Consider the following 27,051-nt stretch of genomic DNA (forward strand, 5'->3'; position numbering starts at 1 on the left):
GGTGGTTCCACCCATGGGCTGGCTTTTCCGGCACAGAAGAAGAGTTTGGATTTGGTTTGGTAATCCGCAAAATCCGGGAATCGGGATTCGCCAATCCTTGAAAAGCAGGGTTCTGTGCATCACTACTAATTTCCAGTGGTTTTTAAAAAATGTGTGCGGTTTAGGAGGTTATTTATAGAATTTAAGTGTTGTATGAGCTTTTTTTAGACCTTGAATGAACTCATCTCAAATGGTTTCTAATTGAAGAAAAAACTCGAATGGAAAAAAACTTGAATCAGCAAGATCGGGGTTAACACGAAAACTCAAATTGATCAAGCTTTCGGCAAAACAAAAACTCAAATTGATCAAATTTATGAGCAAAACCATCATAAAAAAACTTGAACATCATGAAGGCTATTAATATCTTCATATGGTTCAAGGGACCTCTGCTGTTGACTCCTATGTGACCTCGACAGGTTTTAGATGATGTATTTTCCGATTCAAGCTATTTCCAGGGCGGGGGTATAATGAATCTAAAAAAAAAAAAAACGATTTTTGACTCAAAAATGTTTTTGTGGAAAACACAACCCTTAAAGGAGAAGGAAACCCCCTGGGCGCAAAAACCCTCTCCCCCCCCCCCCGTGTTGTTTGCCTTCGCCCCTGGCCTACTTGTCCCGCTGGGCAAATGCCCCTACCTTGTTACTTACCCTTCTGCGCAGGTCCAGTCTACAGAGTTCACAGACGCCATCTTCTTCCGAGCGATGATCTTCCTGCTTTGACCGGCACATGCACAGTAGGAGCATTTTACCGGTACGGATCTACTGCGCATGCGCCAAAAGTCACGAAATCGGAAAACTTCGTGACTTTTGGCGCATGCGCAGTAGATCCGTACCGGCAAAATGCTCCTACTGCGCATGCGCCAAAACGCCGGTCAAAGCAGGAAGATCGCGTGGAAGAAGATGGCGTCTGTGAACTCCGTGGACTGGACCTGCGCAGAGGGGTAAGTAACACGTTATTGGCATTTGCCCAGCAGGACAGGTAAGCCAGGGGGGAGGGGAAGCAACACAGAGGAGGGTTTTTGTGCCTAGGGGGTTTCCTTCTCCTTTAACAAATCTAAGCAACACTTCGCCAGGCAAAAATTCACTCAGACAACGCCAATTTACTAAAATGCGAAGTTTCGTCTTGGCCGACGAACACTGGTGAATTTTCGCTAGTGTTACTTCGGCAATGCGAGCAAATCAAAGCAAAGATGCGCTAGCGTTCAATTCTGCCTAGCGCAACTTCGTTAGAGGTCTTGTGCTCAGGCTAATTTGCATATGGCGGGAAATTTAAAGTTGAATGGACGTCTTTATGTTACATGTTGCATCTAATACATTACATTGACACTGATAACTAGACATGTCCAGGGAACCTTAATAAAGTCAATAGTTATTTTAATGCCCTACGCAAAAGCCCACTGTAAAATAATGTTCCATGTGTTAGAAAATATATGGGGGAAACCAGTTACACAAAAAAAAATAATTTAAGACTTTTGCAGCCTATCACCCTGAAAAAAGGAAAAGACGCCAGCTTTTTTGGAAATTAGGAGTTTTTCCACTCAAAAAATATGATGTAAGTAACTGAAGTTCTATACACTCCATTGCACTTCGCCTGGTCTGAGCTGGAGAAGGCAAGTCTGGCGAAAGAGGTAACGTACAGTCAAATCCGAATTTTAGTGAATTTGCGGAGTAACGTCCATTCGCCAGTGACATTTCGCCTGGTGATAGAGTGCGAATCACCACTAGCGTCTGTCTCTTTCACTAGTGAAGTGACTCCTGCGCCCTTTAGTAAATCAGTCCCTATGGGCGGTAACGCTGGCGAATCGTCACCAGCATTAGTCACTTCACCCTAAATCTGTCCCATGGGTTAAATCTTATATACATGTGTAAATGTTTGTATAGAGCTGTACATAAAAAGTGATTGTCAATAACACATATGTGAATATATTGAAAGAAGTACAGTAATTAGTACTCCATAACCCCATTTGGTTGGTATAGAAATCATATGATACAGATCTAGGTAGCAAATAATTAGAATCTTAAATGATGGCAGTTGCAGCCTTTGGTGTGTGATATAGATGAGACTGCCTGGGGGAATCAGAACTCGGGTCTCCCAAGCTGATACTTGTCTAAGAACCAAAAGAAATATTCTCTGATTATTTTACAGGGCAACATCACAGAGGCACGTTGAATGATTTGTGTCTTTTTAATTTTGTTATATCCTCCAGAAACTCTGTAATATGAGTTGTCTCCTTAATAATGAGGATTTAAATGAAGCAAGGGTTGAAATCTCTGGATTTGTGCCATTTTTATATACACACGGTACATAAACGATTTGATTGGGAAATGGAGTAAATACCTGTGATTTGCTGCCAATACCCATATTAATGAAGTCCAGTTTTATTTCACCAAATCTAATTAAATTATTTACTAAATTCATATTGTTTGTTCCCTGAAAAATCATGGATTATACAAATGACTTAAAACCACAACAAATATGTCATTTATTAAAAACATGAGAAACACTCTTTGCCATCTAAAAACAATCAATGTTATGTAGAAGTCGGTATTTGTCAGTTTCCCAATTTTTTTTGCAGGAAAAATTAGAGGATTTTGAGGTTTCCAGATTAGCATTTGGATTAGTTCTGCATTTTTATTTCTTCATGTTTTTTATATTAGACTATTTTAATAAATTGTTTGGCATTTGTGGTTTTAGAGAATTTTTTTTTGTGGTTTCAAAAACTTCCAAAATCACTTCAATGAGGACTCTGCTCTTGTATACAATCCGTTTTTACTTCATATTTACCAAAACTTTGGTACTACTGTGTGCCTAGAGTATTGATCAAGCATGAGCCTTGTATTTCACAAGCTAGCACCCAGGAAAGCACAAACTGAATAATGGATCAGATAATTGAATATTCCAAAAAGTTTTCAGGTTGAAAATATAACAATTGTTATGGTTATGGCATCTACACCCGATTATCAGAGTCCTGTTATCCCAATTTTGAAACAATAATGCAGGTATGGGACTTGTTCTCTAGAATGCTTGGGACCTTGGGTATTCCACATAACAGAACTTTCCATAATTTGGATCTTCATATTTTATGTGGCCTATTTGCTAAAACTCAAAATTTATCTCATTTGTTTATAAAAACAAACTTGGCCTAACTCCCATCCACGAATTTAACTCATTTATCAAAAAATCGGGAAAAACCTTTACAAAATCGAGCAAAAATGTAACTTTTTTTTAATTTAGATTTGATGCCCGAATCGCTCAAAAACCACAAATTTGAAAACAATGTCAAAAAACATCTTCAAATTACAAAAAGGGACATCTGCCATTGACTTCTACATGACCTCGACAGGGTTTTAGATGGAGTATTTTAAGCAGCTTCGGGGTGTAATAAATCTCTAAAATTCCTCTAAAAATGTGAGTTTTCCCCCTTTTGAAACTCGACCAGAAAAACTTGGTGTCCAATAAATTGGTCCCTACGTCTACTATAAAATCATGTAAACATTAAATAAACCCAATAGGCTGGTTCTGCTTCCAATAAGGATTTATTATATCTTAGCTGGGATCAAGTACAAGGTATTTTTTTTATTATTACAGGGACAAAGGAAATAATTTAAATCATTAAATTGCATAAAATAGAGTCTATGGCCTTCCCATAATTTAGAGCTTTCTGGATAATGGGTTTCCAGATAACAGATCCCATACCTGTAATTTGTTTATACCACAACCACAGCAATTTTTCTCTTGGTGTCTTTTCCCTTATTCAGAGACAAAATGTATTCTATGCTTTTAGCCAAAGTTATCCATGAATGCCCTCAACATTGCAACTTGGATTAGAAGCTATGGGTAATTCACCCAATAAAGTACTACAAAACTTATTTCACTTAGGGGCCGATTCACTAAATTCGAGTGAAGTATTCGAAGTAAAAAAACTTCGAATTTCAAAGTATTTTTTGGGCTACTTCGACCATCGAATGGGCTACTTCAACCTTCGACTACGACTATGAATCGAAGGATTCGAACTAAAAATTGTTCGACTATTCGACCATTCGATAGTCGAAGTACTGTCTCTTTAAAAAAAACTTCGACCCCCTACTTTGGCAGCTAAAAGCTACCGAAGTCAATGTTAGCCTATGGGGAAGGTCCCCATAGGCTTGCCTAACTTTTTTTGATCGAAGGATATTCCTTCGATGGTTGGATTTAAATCCTTCGAATCGTTCGATTCGAAGGATTAAATCGTTCGATCGAAGGAATAATCCTTCAATCGTAGCATTTGCGCTAAATCCTTTGACTTCGATATTCGAAGTCGAAGGATTTCAATTCCTAGCATATGCAAATTAGGGGCGGAGAGGGAAATCGCGTGACTTTTGCCACAACACAAGGAAGTAAAAAATGTTTTCCCTGCTCACCCCTAATTTGGATACACAGCAACTTATTCATATAAACAATAGTAGTGTTTCTGAAGCAAACATACCAGTTTTACCATTGCAGGGCAACACTATATTATATTTGTATTACTTCTTAACACTTTAATTTTTTGATGTTACTGTTCCTTTAAGTCTAGTGAACATGAATTAAGCCCAGTAAGGCTGGTTTTGCCTCCAATAAGGATTAATTATATTTTAGTTCAAGTACAAGCTACTGTTTTATTATTAAACAGAAAAAGGAAATCATTTTTAAAAGATTGGAATTATTTGCTTAAACTGGAGATAGCCTTCCCGTAATTCAGTACTTTCCAGATAACAGGTCCCATACCTGTATGGCAATAATAACATACATTTTTTCATATAACTGTTCTATTTCTTAAACTTTACACCAATCAATTTTCAATTTGCAGCAATTCCAGCTGTGCAGACCATTATAATTCTAGCTGTAAGACTTTTAGGGGGTTATTTACTAAACTCTGAATGCAAACATCACAAAAAATTCGTGATTTTTTTTAATATAAAATCGTACTTTTAAAAATTTTTAATAACAGATTTTTATTAAACCCTGAGGATGGAAAAGTCTGAATCAGAAAATCCGGCATCTCAGACCTGTTGAGGTTTCATATAAGTCAATGAGAGAAGTCCCAATGATTTTTTGATGTGCGCTGGGTTTCGTGCAATACCCTGGAGTTTTCGCGTGAAAAATCTGGGAAAATCGGAGGAAAAATCTGAAAAAATCCGGATAATCAGATTATTTTTTCCTGCAAAGCAAATTTGTGGGAAAATTTAATAATAAATAAGCGTAAAAAACCTGAATATATTTGATCGGAGTTTGTATCAGAAAATATTGAGATAAATTCGGACTTTGATAAACAACCCCCTTAATATATTCAGGGGAAATTGCTACTCATGCCTTTTGACAAGTCCACAATTCGACGGTGATAAGCTTCATATTGGAGGTTTCTCATTTATGAAGAGTTTCTAAGGCTCAACTGGAGATCTGATGAAGTATGAGTGGCCACCGAAAATCATTTGATTAGATAAGGGCGACTCAAATAAAGAGTCTGCTCCATCTTCTTTCATTTTTCTAAGATAAAGGATATGCTGTGTGGGGACAATGAAGGTAAAAAGAAACGTGTTGCCAATGATTACGCTCTTCTATTATGAAAGAGTGGGATTATTTTATTACTTAGAAATTGCTCATATAATTGTGCTCCACCATTTGAATAAAATACAAAGACAGACACATACGGACAAACAATATTATTACACAATCTTGTTATAGAATGTTTTTATATAATGTATATATCATTGAGAAGCTGAATTTATATAGGATTATATCCTGTATGAAACCAAAAAATGATAATACAAAAAATACAGATGTATTTGCGTCAATTCCCTAATCTGAAAAAATAGATATTTTTTTAAGAAAAAAAATTATTTTTATCTTACCAAAGTGTAAGATGCTTCAAAAGTTCTCCAGTTTTCACACCCTGTCCATAGCACCAATGAGTCTTTTGTGCTGTTGTTTTGTAGCCCTATGTGGAAAAATTGCAGGTGGTAAAAAAAGATATTGCCTGATAGGCTCCCATGACTGATAAAAGGTTCAGGCCTGGGATCTGTTATCCAAAACATGTGAGGCCTAGGGTTGTCTGGATAAGGAATCTTTCAATAATTTGGATCTCGATATCATAGGTCATAAAAAGTAAAGTAATTTTAAAAATTAAGGGCAGGCCCGGATTTGTGGTGAGGCCACATAGGCCCAGGCCTAGGGCGGCACATTTTTGGGGGCGGCATGCCGCCCAACTGCTCTGTGGGGAGCCAGCGTGTGGTAGTGCGGGCGGGTGCTAGGACCGCGCAGAGCGCACTGCCTAGGGGCGCCCGCCCAGCGAATCCGGCACTGATTAAGGGGCAGATTTATCAAGGGTCGAAGTGAAAATTCTAATTTCAAGCTATTTTTGTGTACTCGACTATCGAATAAGCCAGAATTTGATTCGAATTTGAAAAAAATTTGACTTCAAATATAGAAATTTATCATGTCCTGTCTCTTTAAAACTTCGACCATTTGCCACCTAAAACCTGCCGAATTGCTGTTTTAGCCTATGGAGAACCTCCAAGAACCTATTTGGTGGACTTTGAAAAATCAATTTTTTAAATAAATTTCGATTGGTCTTTTTTTTATTCAAAGTTATGGGAGTTCAAAAAAATTCGACCCGTGATAAATCTGCCCTCTAATAAACTCAATAGGATTGTTTTCCCACCAATATGGATTCATGCAGCTTAGGTACCAACAAGTACAAGCCACTGTTTTATTATTACAGAGAAAAAGGAAATCATTTTTAAAATTATTTGCTTAAAATTGACACTAAGGGGGTTATTTATTAAAGTCCGAATGTCAAAAACTCTAAAAATTTTCTAGAAAAAAAAAAGTTTTTTTAACTATGAAATCTGAATTTTGAGTTGAAACAAAAAAACTCAAATTTTTTGGGATTTATTAAACCCCAAGGATGGAAAAAGTCTGAATCCGAAAATGCAGCATCTCAAACCTACCGAGGTTGTGTATAAGTCAATGGGAGAGGTCCCAGTCCTATTTGGAAGTTTCTGTAGTCTGCGCTGGAATTAACCCGAAAATCCGACTACTTTGGGCTTTTCTATGGAAAATCCCAAAAATTTGGACTTTTCGGGGAAAAAAATCTTGAAAAATCGTACAATTCGGATTTTCGAGTTTGCCCCTGATGCAATAAAAAAGTGATTTTTTTAAATAATAATTAAGGTCCAATCGTGGATTCTAGTTTGGTCTGACTTTTTTCAATAGACAGATAAATTCGGACTTTGATAAATACGAGATGTCTTTCACATAATTCGAAGCTTTTTGCATAATGGGCTTCTAAATAAGTTACCCCATACCTGTACAATTCATACGGTATTTCAAAAAGGCAGAGTTTCCAGTCCAGTTAAATATTGTCTCAATATACAAAAATGCCCCTTTTCTGCAGCTACAAGAGTTGTACAGCAAAAGTTTTTTTGCAAATAAATCAATTATTGCTTGAGAAATCGAAGGAGAATATTTTCAGGCATTTTCTCTATACTGAAGGTTTAAACAAAGAGCGGTCTTTACCTCACCCAGAATAATATAGGATTCTATGCTTATATACAGTATTTTGTAAGGGAAATCATTTCATAGCTTTACATTTATTATATGAAGCCCCTTTAAAAATCCTTTTTTTGTGCATTTTTTTTTCTTGATCACTAGCATATTTTCAATGAATTTCAAATCAAATAATTGTGTTTGGTCTGGGGGAAAAAAGTAGGTCGCAAAGAAAAGGTGCATAGTTCCGGTCATCTTCAACGAGGCTGTAAAATCTTTCAATCAAATGAAAAAAATAAAGCTGCTTGAAATCTTCATATACACTTCCAATTTCCATAAAAAAATAAAAAAGTGTCATCTTGTTGCCGGTTTTCATTAACATATTTGCCTTTTTTTTTTTTTTTTTTTTTTAAACTTGACTATATTGGCGATCACATTTTTTTTTACAATTTTAGGAAAACTCCATCTAAAATTTTAACAAATTTATCCATCAAGCTACACGCCTGGAAACTAGGGGGGAGAATGCAGTCCATCCCTCCAGCGTTGATTAGTTCACCATTAATTCAGTTCATGCTGCAAATATCGTCCCTCCTGGAATATGTACATCGTGTTTGTAGACGGTTTTTTGGAAGCATCATGTAAATATAAAACTATGGACCGACGGACATGAACAGCTCTCGACTTCTTTCACCTTCTTCCAAGTTCCTTGACACTGAGGATTTCCCACTGCCTCCCAATGAAGAAGTCTGTTTATATGGACAAGAAACCGCATGAGAATTAGACAAGAGGGAAATAACACAAGCGATAACATTACTGACTCTATAGGGACATTATAGCGGTTGTTCACCTTTACAATGATTTTTAATATGATGTAAAGAGTGATATTCCGAGACAACTTGCAATTGGTTTTCATTTTATATTATTTGTGGTTTTTGAGTTATTTAGCTTTTTATTCAGCAGCTCTCCAGTTTGTAATTTCAGCAATCTGGTTATTATGGTTCAAATGATCCTAGCAACCATGCATCGATATGAATAAGAGACTGGAATATGAATAGGAGAGGCCTAAATAGAAAGAGGAGTAATAAAAAGTAGCAAAAATGATACACTTATAGGATTTCAGAGCATTTATTTTTAGATGGGGTCAGCGACCCCTATTTAAAAGCTGGAAAGAGTCAGGTAAATAAATAAAACTATAAACAATAGAAAATGAAGAGCAATTGAAAAGGTGCTTAGAATGAGCCATAAAAGTTAATAGAAAAGCGAACCACCCCTTTAAGGGGGTTATTTATTAAATGTAGAGTGTTAGGGTTTTTGCCATTGACTCCTACATCACCTCGACAGGTTTTAGGCGGTGTATTTTTGGATTCAAGCTATTTCCAGGGTTGGGGTCTAATAAATCTCGAAAATTTGAGTCTTTTTTTTTACCTGAAAATGTGAGTTTTGACCAAAAAATGCAACTCAAAAAATCGAATTTTCTTTGAAAAAACCTTAATAAATATGCCCCTAAATCTAATCTATAATAAACCAGACCCCTATTTTTCCTGTAAATTATATTCTTATAAACAGTGATTAGTTATCAGTTATATTCGGTGCTTAGTGATGTCATTTGTGTCACATGACTCATTGAAACTTGTACATTATAAAAAAAAAATGTACCCCGTGTTGTAAAATCTGAGAATATTAAACTTTTATTATAAGTTTCAGGAGGTGACTTATAATATCCTTACACGCTCTCTAAGGCTACAAATGTATTGTTATTGCTACTTTTTATTACTCATCTTTCTATTTAGGCCTCTCCTATTCATATTCCAGTCTCTTATTCAAAAATACATGGTTGCTAGGGTAATTTGGATCCTAGCAACCAAATTGCCGAAAATGCAAACTGAAGAGCTGCTGAATAAAAAGCTAAATAACTTAAAAAACACAAATAAAAAAAAATTAAAACCAATAGCAAATTGTCTCTGAATATCACTCTCTACATCATACAAAAATTTTATATAAACCCCCCTTTAAAACTTTTGAAGATATCTGAATATCCTCATTCCACAATGGGAGAACCAATGACAACTCTGCCAAGTCTGTATCTTTATTCCAGGAATTCATTTCTTCCTTTATTGAGCTCTATATGCCGCAGGTGTCCTTGGGCCTGGAGGTATTTTCTTTTAATGTGCAATCTGAGCTGGAATATGTCATTATTAAAAGGAATATATTACCATTTTTGCTACTGGCTGTTTATTTTATTTTGCCTTTGTGCAGCAAGAAAGAGACTTTTGGCTCATTCTGCCACCATATATGTCACCCAGCCCCCTGGGAATACTTCATAGTGTGCACTTAATCACTCAGTGAAAGGTGCTTTATATCACAAGCCCCGTTTCAGATATATATTATAAAAAGTATATATATCTATATCTATACACTTGCTGCTCAAAAATCACAATTTATTACCCCCTTGAAAAGAACAATGATTTCACAATGACTGCTGTTGGGGGCAGAATAGAAATAAATCAGTATTGCGGCACTACAGGGTATATTCTGATCTATGTTTGTTTTGGCAAAGGCAAGACCCAACAAATCTGCTATAAATACGACTGTATTTATGTACTCGGTACAGGAGCGCTGCCCACTTATGACATCATTGACTCTGAATGTTTCCCATGTAGGGAATGAATTTTTGGAAGACAAAACACACCCAAATATGCAGAGCACATTATAAAAAAAATGTGACTTATTAGTTCTCATCAGTGTTAATATTGCTCAAGTGCAATAGGTGGGCAAATGAAATGTACTGTACATCTTACTGCCAGACCATTTAATTGCACAATAATTATTTGTTCTTTCATGACAGCTAAACCTGGTTATATAATGGGCGAATCTGAGCATTAGACCTAATGTCTGATTGCCACGATGTTGACTCATTTTGCCCAGGTTATTAGCCTGTAAACCTATTTGCTAGCGATCTTATTAATGAACCAATATGATAATTTGTCATATAATATTATAATATGTCACTGATGTTATTTCCACTCATTTGGTTAAAGGAGAACTAAAGCTTAATTTCAGAAGTAAGGCAGAAATGTTGTACATTATGTTTTGTGCTTCTGTACTAGCCCAAGGCAACCACAACCCTTTAGCAGTAAAGATTTGTGTCTCCAAAGATGCCCCAGTAGCTCCCCATCTTCTTGTCTGCTGATTCACTGCGCATGCTCTGGGCTGCTGTCACTTACCTGAGGCTAGGGAACGCACAATATTGCTTAAGATCAAGGGGGTTATTTTTCTGGTCAGGCTTTTTGGGGCAAAACTTGAATTCTTCGAGATTTATGACACCCCGATGCTGCAAAAAGTCTGAATCTGAAAATCCACCATCTCGGACCTTTCGAGGTCATGTATAAGTCAAGGGTAGAGGCACCTATGCCAATTTGAAGTTATCATAATCTGCACTGGGTTTAGCCCGAAAATCCAACCTTTTGGGGGTATTCTAGCAAAAACTCAAAAAAAAGCCTGCAAAATTTGAGCAAATTGTGTTTTGTGTATTTTTTCACGATCCGATTAAATCATGTTTTTGTATTAATAAATAAGCTAAAATCAGGTATGGGAATTGGGTCAAGCTTTTTTTATTAATATTATGTTATAAATTTGGATTTTAGTAAATAACCCCCCAATGGACTTCAGTAAGTTCTGCAGTAAAAAAAAAACTGTGTATGTGGCTCTCCCAATGTCCTGCGCAACCAAAACCTGGCTGACGAGTACTAGACATCTTTCAGGTCTGAAATTCTCATTGGACAAGGACTGTATCACCACATGACTAATGATTAGATCAGCACAATTTTGCCCAGTGCATGGGTGGCCAAATCAAGCAGAGGACCACTTGTTGTGGCCTCAACAAATAAGAGGATCTTAAAGTGTAGGACCAGCTGAATGTACATAACAAGGACAGAACTTGGTACATGCACAGTGGGCTGCCTCGGAAAGCATGTTCCTCTCCCCAGAATTACAGGAAAAGGAGAGCAGTGCTGGTGGAACCCAGAAGATATGTCATCCTCCGAATAAAGACAATATAGAGTAAGCAATTTGCCTTCTCACCCATTAGCATTCCTGCCATCTCCATAACAACGATGGTTCCTGATATTCATAGCTGGATGCTGACATGCCACGCATACAGTGTATCCTTCCCGCAAGTATTGCATCCAGCGTGCATGAGGGCGACTTTCTTTCAAGCAATCCGGAGACAACGATTTCACCTGGAACTCCACGCAATAACTGCAGCAAACAATGCAACAATGTCAAGTATGACTTTGCACACCAGTACTAGCCACTATACAGTTTGTATGCAAGTCTGCATATTCATTTTTCCAACAATGCCATGAAAGTGATGTGTTTTGGTTTTTATTATGCTGTTTTAATGCAATGCTTCTAGTCCTTTTGGTGATGGTCATCAACCAAACAGTTGCATGGTTCAATATGGGTCATTGTGGGCAAACTGGGGATGTCTAAGGATGTTGCTCAGAACAGGGACAAAGGGGAACTGCTAACTACAATTGTCTATGGGGAAAACAAATGCTTAAAGAACAAGGAACTGGGGGTTCCTATTTGTTAGACACCTCCCATTGAATACAATGTTTGACCTTGTTCCCTGAGCCATTGCTCCTCTTTGCTGAAAAATGCAGATGGTATTTTGAATCTATGCATGTGCAATATAGTAAAAATCCCACAATTTATTATACCACCCATGTGCATGGTCCCAGGCAGCCGAAAGAGGCTTTGGGAAGCAGTTAAAGATGGTGGCCTATCACTGTTTGAACTATACCTCTCCAGGGATTTTTACTCTCTTAAAGGGATAAAAATTTTTCAAAATGAATCAGTTAATAGTGCTGCTCCAGCAGAATTCTGCACTGAAATCCATTTCTCAAAAGAGCAAACAGATTTTTTTATATTCAATTTTGAAATCTGACACGGGGCTAGACATTTTGTCAATTTCCCAGCTGCCCCTGGTCATGTGACTTGTGCTCTGATAAACTTCAATCACTCTTTACTGCTGTACTGCAAGTTGGAGTGATATCATACCCCCCCCTTCCCCCCCCCCCCCAGCAGCCAAACAAAAGAACAATGGGAAGGTAACCAGATAGCAGCTCCCTAACACAAGATAACAGCTGCCTGGTAGATCTATGAACAACAATCAATAGTAAAAACCCATGTCCCACTGAGACACATTCAGTTACATTGAGAAGGAAAAACAGCAGCCTGCCAGAAAGCATTTCTCTCCTAAAGTGCAGGCACAAGTCACATGACCAGGGGCAGCTGGTAAATTGACAAAATTTCTAGCCCCATGTCAGATTTCAAAATTGAATAAAAAAAATCTGTTTGCTCTTTTGAGAAATGGATTCCAGTGCAGAATTCTGCTGGAGCAGCACTATTAATTGATGCATTTTGAAACATTTTTTTTTCGCCATGACAGTATCCCTTTAAGTATATGAAAAACTTGCCTGAAATAAAAGTAAGGAATAAGCATCAAACACAAAAATCCCAAACCTGTATTATCCTTTTCCAGCAAATTATACTTACATGGTTTGGCAATATTATGCAATGTTCTTGCAAAACGTAATAAACAAAATTATAAGGAGGCACAGTCCTGCAAATAATGCCTCTAATCATTGGGAGCACTGGGCCCTTCACTCCTGGCTAGCCTTCAGGAGTCACACAGAAGAATAGCTTCTAGCAGCTGAATTTTCAACTTTAGATGCATTTCGTTTCCTTCTGCGGGGAATCCCATGGTAACCGGATTGAGATGTTAAGCGGGGGAGTGTTCGTGCCAGGTTTTAGCATTAGAAAACACTGGAAGTGCATCTCAGGCCGACCAGTAAAGACCAGTTCAAAAGACAACAAGAGTGTCGACTTTCTTAGGATTTGATTTTAATATATGTGAAATACAATACCCTGGATCTTCCTTTTCGGTAGCCCAGTTTGGAGATAAGGCCCGTCTTCTTCTCGATTTGTTGTATTCAAAGGTCGTGATGAAAGCGGTCACTGAAAAGGGGGGAAATCAGTTTAATTTTCACAGCAGAAAAATTCATGTTCTCTGAACAATCACCTTACTGCTGTCTTCCAACCTGTAGGTGGATCTCACCCAGCAGAGAATATTATATGATCATCGCTGCTTCTGTACTCAGGGAATAAGAAACCTATATGAGTTACCGTATTCTTATTTAGTTACCAGACACAAGAGAATCAAGGGGAACTAGGGTAATATCAATGCCATAACTAGTAACCAGTTTGAGGCAAAAGGAGCCAGGGATCACAAGCACTGTCTGGAAAATACACACGTATGGGACCTGTTATCCTGAATGCTCTGAACACAGGGTTTTTCAGATAAGGGATCTTTCCATAATTTGAGTCTCCATACATTATATCTACTAATAATGTAAACATTAAATAAATCCAATATGATTGCTTTGTCTCCAATAAGGATTAATTATATCTTAGTTGGGATCAAGTACAAGGTACTGTTTTATTATTACAGAGAAAAGGGAAATAATTTTTAAAAATATGAATTATTTGATTAAAATTGGCTCTATGGGAGATAGCGTAGCAGTAATTCAGAACTTTCTAGATAACAGATTTCATACCTGTACAATTTTGGAAGGACATTTGTTCCAAATTAGTGTTATTCACCTAGAAATTACTAAGGGCACCCAACCCTACAGGCTTTTACAGTTTACAGATACATTAGCCTAAACAAATATGTATTCTCATGAGTTTCACTGTGACTGCTACACTGAGTGCTCTGAAGAGGAGGTATTGCAAAATGTAAACAATATACAGGTATAGGATCTGTTATTCGGAAACCGGTTCTCCAGAAATCTCTGCATTATGGTAAGGTCACCTCCCATAGACTAGATTTTTAAACATATTTCCTTTTTCCTCTGTAATAATAAAACAGTAGCTTGTACTTGATCCAAATGTATATGTAGTAATCCTTATTGGAAGCAAAACCAGTCTATTGAATGTTTACATGATGTTTACATGATTTTCTCAAAATCAGAAGAACCTTATTTAAAAGATAGATAGATAGATAGATAGATAGATAGATGGATGGATGGATGGATGGATGGATGGATGGATGGATGGATGGATGGATGGATGGATGGATGGATGGATGGATGGATGGATAGATAGATAGATAGATAGATAGATAGATAGATAGATAGATAGATAGGGAGAGAGAGAGCATTAGATAGAAAGAGAGGACAAGAGAGAGAGAGAGAGAGAGAGAGAGATACATGAAAGATAGATAGATACATAGATAGATAATTGATAAATAGATAGATAGATGATAGATAGTTAAATGACAGATGGATGGATAGATAGATAGATAGATAGATAGATAGATAGATAGATAGATAGATAGATAGATAGATAGATAGATAGATAGATAGATAGATAATAGATAGATGGATGATAGACAGACAGATGATGATGATGATGATGAAGATAAATAGATAGATAGGTAGATAGATAGATAGATAGATAGATAGATAGATAGATAGATAGATAGATAGATAGTAGCAAAAGTAGAGTACCATGAGACTGTGCACATTCCATGCCCTGGGATGTAAAGTAATCAAGACATCCAGCCTTTTCTTCCAGCGTCGGACAATGATCTCCCCCATTTTCCGGCTCCTGTACCACTTGTCTTCTACGTACACGTATTGTTGGGGTACAGGGATCTGCGCAGCCACTCCAATGACTCCATTCTCCCACAATGCAGGCACGCGCTATCAAATAAGCATATTATTGTAAATGACATTTATCCGTCTTTCCCCCATTATAGAACTGATCTGACCACTTGAAAATATCCATTTGTATTAATATGTTTTCTTAAACTGTCTTTCCATACACATTAATGCCTTGGACTGCCTATACATGTAATAAATCATGTAGGTGATATGATTATGGGGAACTATATTACCTCTTTTCTATCCGCCATCACCTCATGTTACTCTGTTAAATTCGTTTAGAGAGAATTGTTCCCAACTCTTCAGGCTGAAATTCCTCAGCCAGCTTCCAAAAAACCTCATCTCATCCACTGCCAAGATTCTTTTCTTTGTCATTTTCCTGCACTGTCAGACCAACAGTGGGCAGCGGGACTCATTTGTACCATTGTTAAATATGTAGGTGGTGCACAAACACACAACCTCTTGCCTATGCCCTGTCTGTACTGTATAATCCACTCTGAACTGTGCCGATTATCAAAGATTAGAAGAAATTATAGACATTGTATTGTAAAACACAGAGAAATTAGCAGATGTCTGAGAAATCCTGTCTTATCTGAGAACACCTGAAGTGTGCCCCTCATCATTATATACACATATATATTATATTTATATAACACACAGGAGCCATGAATTTCCTGTAAATTATATCCTTAGAAACGGTGCTTAGTGATGTCATTGGTTATATTTGGAGCTTAGTGATGTCATTGGTTATATTTGGAGCTTAGTGATGTCATTGGTTATATTTGGAGCTTAGTGATGTAATTGATTATAATTGAAGTTTAGTGATGTCATTTCTGTCAGGACTCACTGAAACCAGGGCCGGATTTACATAATGGGTGCCCCTAGGCCCACTGCTGTTCGTCACCCCTGTCCCCTCCCCTTTATTCGTTCAAATTTTCACCTGGACTGGAGCAATGAGGATTGGCGCATGGGAAATTCAAAAAATGATTGTATCTCCAGCGCATCCCCAGTGTTTTTGAACCAATGTGGGTTTCGGTTGGACAGCATGCCGCCCCCTAAAATCCTGCCGCCCTAGGCCCGGGCCTAGGTGGCCTTTTCCACAAATCCGGGCCTGACTGAAACTTGTGTTTTATAATAAATAAAGTAGCCCCTGTTGCAAAATATGAAGATATTAGTTGTCACCTTGGAGTTCCATGACCTGTATATGGTTATATGGTCATAGAACTCCTCGGTAACTTATAATATCCTTATATTTTACAAGAGGGGTAGTTTATTAACTATATATGCAGCGACTTCGATGTTACATTCCTGAATTTTAGGTTTTCCCACATTTCACAGCGGACACAGTTTCACTGCTCCAGAGTCCAATGTTGGTGACCTTCACACTACTCCGGACAACGCTTTGCACTGCACAGAGTAATGTTAGAGGTTTGTTTGCCTCTCATCTCCTATAAAAATCCTATGCTCCCTAAAGGTGGCCATACACGGGCCGATAAAAGCTGCCGACAGACCGAGTCGGCAGCTTATTGGCCCGTGTATGGGGGCCCCCGACGGGCTTCCCCGATCGAGATTTGGCCGAAAGTCGGCCAGATCTCGATCGGATGGGACTAAAAATCCCGTCGGATCGCGGCTGCATCTGTTCGTTGATGCGGTCCCGCGATCCAACCGCCCGTTCACGTTCGCTAGGATCCGATCATTGGGCCCTAGGGCCCACGATCGGATCAGCCTGATATTGCCCACCTCAAGGTGGGCATATCGGAGGGAGATCCACTCATTTGGCGACATCGCCAAACGAGCGGCTCTCTCCATGTATGGCCACCTTAGGAATGGGTCTTCTGCTTCCAGGGAAATATGGAACACAGTAGAAAGGAATATTGTATTAGACAGAATGTCTGGATAATTCTGGCCATATAGTGAGATTGGATATATGCATGGGGCATTCTTACAGCAAGGGGTAGTAAATATTATAAATAAGAGAAGTATGTTTAGTAATGTTCTGTATTAGTGTAGAATTGTAGTACATATGGTTAATGACTAGAAAGCAAACTTGTACACCATAAACATTACAAATTAGTCACTTCCTTTAACAGAAAAGCCAAATCTGAGACTCCCAGTTAAGGAAACTAGAGGAAATAAGCGAATTGTTCTATCACTTCCTGTATTACTATCGATACCCTGTATATCTGATTATACCTACACTGCATGTCATCATAATGAATGGGCAGTAAGATAATCTAATGTATGGGCAGGAGTGGGTGAATATAATGTATGGGCAGGAGTGGGTGAATGTAATGTATGGGCAGGAGTGGGTGAATATAATGTATGGGCAGGAGTGGGTGAATGTAATGTATGGGCAGGAGTGGGTGAATGTAATGTATGGGCAGGAGTGGGAGATGTAATGTATGGGCAGGAGTGGGTGAATATAATGTATGGGCAGGAGTGGGTGAATGTAATGTATGGGCAGGAGTGGGAGATGTAATGTATGGGCAGTGATAATAATAATATAATTGGGCAGTAGATAATGTGTCAGAAGTCATAGTGACTCTGCAGGACTGTAGGTACCTGGGCACGCCTGGGAGTAGTCAAAGCAGCAGTCGCCCGTTAGTCCGCACGCCTGATCGCAGAAGCAAGTGCCATAAACCCGATCCATCCTCCAGCCCTGGGTGGTACAATTCATGGCTCTCCCCTGGCAGCACTTCCCGGCTTCTACACATCCCCCGTCAGACAAGCGTGGCAGCGCGGCAAGTCCCAATAGCAGCGTCCAAACGCCGGGGCTTCTCTCGCTCCCCATAACTGCCGCAAATAGGAATCGCGCGACTGTGCAGCGACAACCAAAAGAACACAGGTGCAGCCCGTGCCGGGGGAATGCTATGTTACAGCTGCACGGAATCTTTCCTACAGCGACTTGTCTGCAGTCCCTCGGTAGGTGCAGGGTGTAGGGCAACTTTATCCTCCCCTCCGCGAGAAAGCGCAATGGAACTGAGAAGCAGCTTCTGCCAGCGATGGGTCTGCCTGTGTCTATATCCCACACACGCTCACACGCCTCAGAGGAGAGACAGAGGAGGTGCGGCGTATGCTCCTATTTACTGGTGCAGCAACAGAATTCATGCTCCCACCTCTCTATAATCTGCCAGGCTTGTGAACATTTGCCCCAACTCAGCCCTATCGTAGCTGCATTTCAGTCAAGTTTTAACTAGGATTCAGAGTTCACCCCAATTGACCATTAGAGGAACAGCAACACCAAAAACTGAAAGTGTATTAAAATAGAATTTACTCTGCACTGGTAAAACTGGTGTGTTTGTTTCAGAAAGACTATTATAGTTTATATAAACAAGCTGCTGTGTAGTCATGGGGGCAGCCATTCCTTCTGGGAAAAAGGAGAAAAGGCACAGGTTACATAACAGATACAACTCCATTGTATTGGATAGGGCGTATCTGTTATGTGCTGTGTATACTGAGCCTTTTCTCCAGCTTGAATGGCTGCCCCCCATGGCTACACAGCAGCTTGTTTATATAAACTATAGTAGTGTTTCTGAAGCAAACACACAGTGCTGCAAACTGTATCTTATATGTTAATTACTTTAAAACGCTTTCATTTTTTGGTGTTACTGTTCCTTTAAACAGGGCTTCCTTGGAGCATAAGTGTCCAAACTCCATTTATCTCTCTGGAATTCAGGCTGAACCATCTCACTATGGGTGGGGGGACTAACAGCACAGTTTGGAAACTAACTGTTAGTCCCCCACAGAAGCAGCCACATAGACTCTGTGGGCTATTATAGTATCAATTCTTAGATGGAATATTATGGGGCATGTAATAAAAGACTACTATAGTTTATGTAAACAAGCTGCTGTGTAGTCATGGGGGCAGCCATTCATGCTGGGAAAAAGGAGAAATGGCACAGGTTACATAGCAGATAGGATAAAACTCCATTGTATTGGACAGGGCTTATCTGTTATGTGCTGTGTAACCTGTGCCTTTTCTCCTTTTTCCCAGCATGAATGGCTGCCCCCATGGCAACACAGCAGCTTGTTTTTATAAACTATAGTAGTCTTTCTGAAGCCAACACACAACTTTTACCAGTGCTGCCAGGGCCGGAACTAGGGGTAGGCAGAGTATGCGCTCGCCTAGGGCACCATCATGGGGGGGCACACTTTTAAGGGGAATCTTTTTGTTTGCTTGACCTTTAATAGTTTTATTAGTTAGTTTTAGTAAATTTTATAAACTGCCTGTTCTTGTCCATGAATCATACTGCGGGCAGAAGCACTTCCCACATTCCTCTTGGCAGCTGCTGGCGCAGGTATACTTTTGTGGGCAATATCTTGGCTGCTGCTTGCACAAGTAAACAGATGATATGGGGCAGTATGATGAATTTTTGTCTGTTGCTGGCATAGATACATATTTGAGGCCAATATGATGGATTTTTGGCTCCTGCTGGCACATATTTGGGGGCAATTTTGTGGATAGTTTGGCTGCTCCTGGCACTGGTACATGGGGCAATATGGTGGCTGCTGGCACAGGTACAGAGATGTTTGTGGCAATATGATGGATTTTTGGCTCCTGCTGGCACAGGTACAAATTAGGGGCAATCTGATAGATTTTTTGGTTGCTACTGGCAAAGGTACAGATAGGGGGTAACAATATGATGGATGTTTTGGCTTAAACTGACACAGGTACAGATTGGGGATTTGGGAGCAATCTGAGGGATTTACTGCAGTTGGCACAGGTACAAATGGGAGCAATATGATAGGTGTTGGCACAGGTACATGAGGCAACACAATGGCTGCTGGCACAGGGGGCAATATGAATAGTAAGGTGGGAAATGGTAATGCAGGACTGGGTGGAGGGCACTGATTGAAGCCCTTGCCTAGGGTGCCAAAATACCTTGGCCCGGCCCTGAGTGCTGCAAACACTATCTTATATGTTAAAATATTAAAACGCTTTCATTTTTTGTTGTTACTGTTCCTTTAAACACTGCTTCCTGGGAGCATGTCCAAACTCCATTTATCTCTCTGGACTTCAGGCTGAACCATTTCACTATGGGTGGGGGGACTAAGCATAGTTTGGAAACTTTCAACTTTCACACAGTGGGGGTCATTTATCAACACTGGGCAAATTTGCCCATGGGCAGTAACCCATTGCAACCAATCAAATTGCTGCATTCATTGTTCTACTTGCAGCTGGCTTTAAAAAGCTAATCACTGATTGGTTGCTATAGGTAACTGCCCATGGGTAGATTTGCCCTGTGTTGATAAATGAGCCCCACTAGTGTGTTGTTAGTCCCCCACAGAAGCAGCCACAGAGGCTATGTGGGCTATTATTAGTATCAATTCTAAAATGGAATATTATGGTGGATAGAATAAAAGGTGCAAAGTGTAGCATTTCCTGGCCAGCTGTCTGCAAAGCAAAATTCAACATTATATTCTAATGCAATGTAACATTGTTCTTGGTTTGTATTGCTCATTTTGGAGTTGGTGTGTGGGTTTGTCAGACAATCCAGTGAGCCATGTTACTACATACGTTGATCAATGCTTTGATTTTTCTAGATTTCTAGATTTTTCCTGCTGCCAGAGGGGAAGCTAAATATTAATTTTCCCCAAACTGATATTTCATATACACAGAGAGAAAATTGTTTGCATTACTGGTATTATTTTCTTTTATTACATTCCCCAGCTAGCCTCTTGCCTAGAGCATTTTATTGCTGGATTTGGATGTACGGATTCTGTTCCTAATCTGCTTTGCTCGTTTGCAAAACACATTTTCTCAAAAAACATTGCTATTAAAAGCGTTAAATAAAACGCACAAATCCAACAAGTGAAGGCAAAATCTCTGACTCTCATATGATACATTACACCGTTCACTAAATCTGCTCCTTTTACGAATGTTTTTACTTTCCCAACAAGGGATCCTTCTGGTGCTGACACCTACTCTTAAACTGGCCCCGCAGCTGTATTGCACTTAGGTGTCTAATACAAATGTTTTGGATGTCTCCAGCCCCACTGCTACAAACACACATACCAGCAGCCCCATCATGCACCCTGTTGTACAGTTCAATAGACAGCAACTCTGGTCCACTATTTGTTTTGTAGTGGACTGCTAAAGAAGTGGAATAAAGACCTGATAAATAAGATAAATATGCACTGTCTATATATTAAGGAACTTTCCTATGCAGGCCCGGACTGGCAATCTGTGGGTTCTGGCAAATGCCAGAGGTCCCATAGAAAGTCAGTATTTAGTGGGCTGGTGGGGGCTGTTTGGGCCTCTATGTGGGCTGATTGGGTCTCTGTGTACCTGAAATGTCAGGGCCTATTTTAATTCTCAGTCCGGACCTGTTCCTATGTACCCAAGGAACACCAGAGAGTAACTGCAAGACCGCTGCTCCTTGTCAGATTCCTTTTGTCAAAGCAGTGAAGGCCCCCAGTCAGAAATGTCCCAAAATATGACATACTTTTTAAGGCAAATGAGATTGCTGTAGCGCCACCATAAAAATACTCCCTAGTACGTACCTGCCCAAATGAGAATATAATTTATGTTTGGTGCACAGGGAGTTTTGCAAAATGACAGGGAGATGAAACAGAAATGAAACCCACCTGATGAGTATTTGCCCAGGAACAACAACCTTGACGCTCCTTTACCCTTTACATGGTATTCACTTAGGTTAATGGCAATAACATTCACTTAAGGGTAATGGCACACGGCAACTTCAAGCATTTTCTCTCCCACAGGTGGTAGAATCACTTTCAAGCACCCTGTGCAGTCAATTGACAGACACTTCGGGGCAGATTTATTAAGGGTCGAATTGAAAATTCGAATTTTCAATTTTTTTATGGTCAAAACTCTCAAATTTGAATTGTAAATTATCCAAACTCGATTCGAGTTTTTATTCAAATTCGAAATGCGAGATATATCATACTCTGGCCCTTTAAGAACTCAAATTCGACTATTCACCAACTAAAACCTGCCGAGTTCATGTATAAGTCAGTGGGAGAGGTCCAGGGACCAATATGGACATGTTAGAAGCCTTCCTGACATTCAAGGTTTTTTTTTTCGACGAAAAAACTTGAATCGAATTTGATTCGACTTTCACAGTCGGTAAAATTAGTCCGCGTTTTAGATATTCGTTATTTTTTTATAAATAACACCCCCCAGTCAAATTTCGAGTATATTCAAATTTAATAGAGTTTTAAAAACTCACATAAATTCGAAATTCGACCTTTAATAAATGTGCCTCCCATTGTTGAAAAATGTGAGTGAGAGTGAGTGCTTGTCCCAATATATTGTTGTGAGTCTATTGAGAATAAGGAACACAAGGGGTCATTTACGAAGATTCTGGAGAGACGCAAGAGCACAGCCCTGTCCTTACTGCCTGCCATAGTGGAGTGCCTCCCGTCACTTGTGAATACAGTGTTGCTGAATGCAGGCTGTACGTAGCACAGAGACCTGCAGAAATGCAGAGTTGGACTGGGCTGCATACACTCCCCAATCTGGGGGCTGTCCCCTCTCGCCCAATCACAGCCGCAGGAGAAAGGTGGTGAAAGGTACATTACTAGGTGCAGCCAGGGGACGGTGGGAGTGAACATCAGAAGGGTGGCAAGAAAGGCCCTTGGGATTGCAGTAGGGATGCACCGAATCCACTATTTGGGATTCGGCTGAATCCTTGGTGAAAGATTCGGCCGAATACGAACTGAATCTGAATCCTAATTTACATATGCATATTAGGGGCAGGAAAGGAAAAAGTGGAAAAAATTCTTCTTTTGTTACAAAAAGTCTTGTGATTTCCCTACCTGACCCTAATTTACATATGCAAATTTGGATTCGGTTCGGCTAGGCACAAGGAATCCAAATCCTCCTGAAAAAGGCCAAATCCTGGCTGAATCCCAAAACAAATCCTGGATTCGGTGCATCCCTAGATTGCAGCCTCAGTGGCCTTGGACATCCCAATCCGACTCTGGCAAAGTGCCCATTTTTTGCACTTCACATCTTTCCTTCCAGTTCATAAATGGCCCCTATAGTTTATCAGGAGGGAACAATGTTTCACTTTAACTGCAAAAAATACCGCAAGATTTTGGCAGTTTATCACCTTCTGAAAACTACTATGCCATTACACGTTCATTATAGCATGTGCTTCCCCCATATAAACTAAATGAGCAGATCCTGGAGAAGTTAATTAACCGACAGAGATCCCTGGTGCAATGCACCTCTGAGTTTGGCTCTGAGAACACATGGCTTTGCCATTCTTTTGTAGTGCATGCTTTTGTTTTATCATACTTACTACACATGCTTGAACATTTGTTCGTATTTTGCCTATAACCTTGTTTATATTTCTGATGACACAGTCCTGTTCAAGTATTTCACTTCCAGGAATACCTTCCAAGAGCAGCTTCAAAACAGTAAATAAAGTAGGGCGAGAGCCACATATGTGTAAGCACTTTGGGAATTGTCTCACTCGTTATACTATAAGGCATTTATAACCCGACAAGTACCTGAATAACAACCTGTGTGGCCCAAGCCTTCCATTTGAGTGGTGACATTGCCATTTTCCTAAAATAAGGGTGCTGCTTTATGGGGACTGGGTTCCTACATTAAAAAATTAAGAATAATAAATTAATTTATGAGAACCTTCCAACCCAACCCTTGGCCCTCAGCTAGAAGTGTTCAACTTTGAGTTTAATTTTAGTATAATAGGGAATGGGACAATTTGCAATTGGTTTTCATTTTTGTATTATTTCTGTTTTTTTAAGTTATTTAACTTTTTATTCAGCAGCTCTCCTGTTTGCAATTTCAGCAATCTGGTTGCTGGGGTCCAAATTACCCTAGCAACCATGTATTGATTTGTATAAGATACTGAAATATGAATAGGAGCGAGACTGAATAGAAAGATAAGTAATTAAAAGTAGCAATAAATTTGTAGCCTAACAGAGGATTTGTTTTTTAGATGGGGTCGGTGACCCTCATTTGAAAGCTGGAAAGAGTCAGAAGAAAAAGCAAAATAATTCACAAACTATAAAAAAAGAAAAGAAAAAACGAAGGCCAGTTGAAAAGTTGCTTCGAATTAGCCGTTCTATAACCTGCTATTAACCACCCCTTTAGAAAACCTGGAGTTACAGTCTTATTATTACATAATGGATAATGGATTTCCAAAAACGGGACACATTTAGCAACTGAAGTACAAATAAAAAAAAGCAACAGAAATATTTCTAGAAGTTAAAACCTTTGGGATGATATTATTCCCTTAATTGAAGACTATGATGTAGGTTCAGCGTCATAATTAGAGATGAACTAAACCTTGCAGATGCCGCAGAGAACTGGGCGAATCCTGGCAGCTCTCTAAAGACTCCCCAATTCCCACACCCATTCACATAGCTGCTATTTTCAGCTGGTTTTTCCTCCCAAATAAAACATGGTAGGAAAATTCAGTAGTGTGCGGATGTGACGAGATGCTAATAGCTGTTATTCAGGAGCCTGGGGATTCTCTGGGTATAAGTAGTAATAAGAACAATCGCACAATGCTCGGGCCATTAATTGACAGACACCAATTGTGCGAAAGTTATGTCTAAAACAAATAGTAATGACTCCCACTGATATCGTCAGATACACAGGCAGAGATCTTATCGGTAGCCGATATAAATCTTTTAACCTGTCCGATCGACTGAACGACCGATCTCCATGGTACAAAAAATATGGGGATGCTACACACACTGTCTGAAAATGGTACAAAATGAAGATTGGTATCTTTGGATCTATGGCCAGCTTTAGTCTATTGAGGAATGTCTCCTTTACAATGGTGGTGACACTTTCCATTTCCATCCACTAACATCCACTTTGCCTTTTAAATGCCACTATAACCCTATAAATAAAGTGTGCTACACTGCTAACAACTGCACCACGAAAGGGACCTGTAATGATAGTGGTTGGTCATTCCACAGCATACTGTGCAGATAGTGGTGACACAGATCTGGCCTGACAAGATGAGCCACCCAGGAAGCCTAAGAACAGGCGATATACATATCTAATATTGTGTTTATATCATAATAGGAGTGTGGGAGGTTTACAGATAAAGCACATACTGCCCCCAATGAACCCCAATATGAAGTGTTTTGTAATGATACAACTGTCCGTTTACTTTCTCAGCATTCCACAAGACGTTTGTATCCATGAAGCACGTGGCTCATCCTCTACGACTCTGCTATGTGGCATCAGTGGTGATGGAGGACAGCTTTGCGTGTTCCATGGACCGGCTGCATAAGGCAGAGTTTAGGGTTGTCATCGGTCTGATATAAAACCAAAAAGTTTGTTTTTTCTTAGAGCTGTTTGGGTCAGAGGTGTTTGTTCAGGTTTCAACATGAACAAAAATCTGGCCAATACAGACTTCCAATATAAAAAAAAATTGTTCCTGGTAACCTTTTGAGCCGAAATTCCAGAAAACAAATCAGAGATTAAGCTTTTCTAGTGCATAAAGCAGAATTGCTCTCTCTGCGATAGCGATGCAGCTCCCCCCCCGGACCTCCACTGACGTTACATAGGTAGAGCAGTGGAGAGAGGGGGGCAAGAATTACCCCTGCCCATCCCCATAGGGCACAAACATCACCCCTCACACATCATGACTCCTCAGCACGTCATAGTTCCACCTCTGATGTCACTGGTGAGATTTTTGTTGAGGTAAAAAACCGTAGCCAGGTCCGAATCTGCTCCCACTGGTACTGACAGGAGGAATCCTGTTACCGACATTAGAGTGCAGGTTGGGACTTTGTCTGAGCTTATTGCAACAGGTAGTGCTATATGTTCATTTAATCTGTGCCTATGTTGGAGCAAATGGGGTGCAAAGGTGCTTCAAGGAAAGCAAAGGCTTTCTCTCTGGCTATGCACTCAATTAGTAGTTTTAATTAAGGAACAAGTTTCCTTCCCCAAATCACTTGTCCTGCTGGGTCACAATGTTCTATTTTGCCTGTTTTCTAGCCTATTGTCTGCAAAACAAAGCATCATAAAGAGGCAGACGTCTGCAAGGGGTAATGAAAGCAGGATTTAGCTTGTAGTCTCTCCTACAAGTGGAGTTCTTTTTATGGTAATTGGCAGAACCCTTGGAATTCACTTCTTTCCATATACTAAATTCCTGCCATGTAAAGCTGCTTACATAAGGAAAGCCTATTACAGGCAGGTTATACAATAAAGCCCAGTGCTCTCCAGACTGCGAGACATGGAAGCTTTCAATACCCAGAGTACAAACAAGTCCTGGAATGATAAGATTTGATTTCTGAAATGATTCTGAAAACATCACAGACAATGAAAGAGAGATTATTGGGTACAAAACTTCCAGCACTTGTTTACAGAAAAAAATGTATAAAACTACTTACACATATTTATATACAATAGGTAAACAAGTTGCTATGTACAGGTATGGGACCTGTTATCCAGAATGCTTTGGATAACAGGTCTTTCCGTAATTGGATCTTGATACCTTTAGTTTGCTAAAAAATCATGTAAACATTAAATAAACCCAATAGGCTGGTTTTGCTTCCAATAAGGATTAATTGTATCTTACAGTATCTTTACAAAATTGGATTATATGGATAAAATGGAGTCTATGGGAGACAGCCTTTCCGTAATTTGGTGCTTTCTGGATAATGGGTTTCAGGATAACGGATCCTATACCTATTAAAAATAAACTGCATTGCACTAAAAGCGTTTGGCCAGGTTGAAATGTTCCAGTGTGCTACTTGTTGGTTATGACCATTATTATTATTATGTTGCTTGGGCTTATTCCTAGTCTTTTACCTGTGT

The 27,051-nt window shown here is 39.3% G+C and overlaps 1 protein-coding gene across 1 annotated transcript; it reads right to left on the reverse strand.

The window, feature by feature from the left end:
• Positions 1–7,674: 7,674 nt before the first annotated feature.
• On the reverse strand, positions 7,675–18,519 carry LOC108704839 (somatomedin-B and thrombospondin type-1 domain-containing protein). Its single transcript, XM_018241523.2, has 5 exons — positions 17,838–18,519; positions 15,120–15,314; positions 13,476–13,566; positions 11,626–11,802; positions 7,675–8,291 (listed from the first exon to the last, which is right to left on the reverse strand). The coding sequence occupies exons 1-5, from the start codon at positions 18,064–18,066 to the stop codon at positions 8,180–8,182; spliced, it is 804 nt and encodes a 267-aa protein (XP_018097012.1). The 5' UTR covers positions 18,067–18,519; the 3' UTR covers positions 7,675–8,179.
• Between the last annotated feature and the right edge of the window lie 8,532 nt (positions 18,520–27,051).

This window comes from Xenopus laevis, chromosome 6L, assembly GCF_017654675.1.
Source record: "Xenopus laevis strain J_2021 chromosome 6L, Xenopus_laevis_v10.1, whole genome shotgun sequence".
In the NCBI taxonomy this organism is placed as follows: domain Eukaryota; kingdom Metazoa; phylum Chordata; class Amphibia; order Anura; family Pipidae; genus Xenopus; species Xenopus laevis.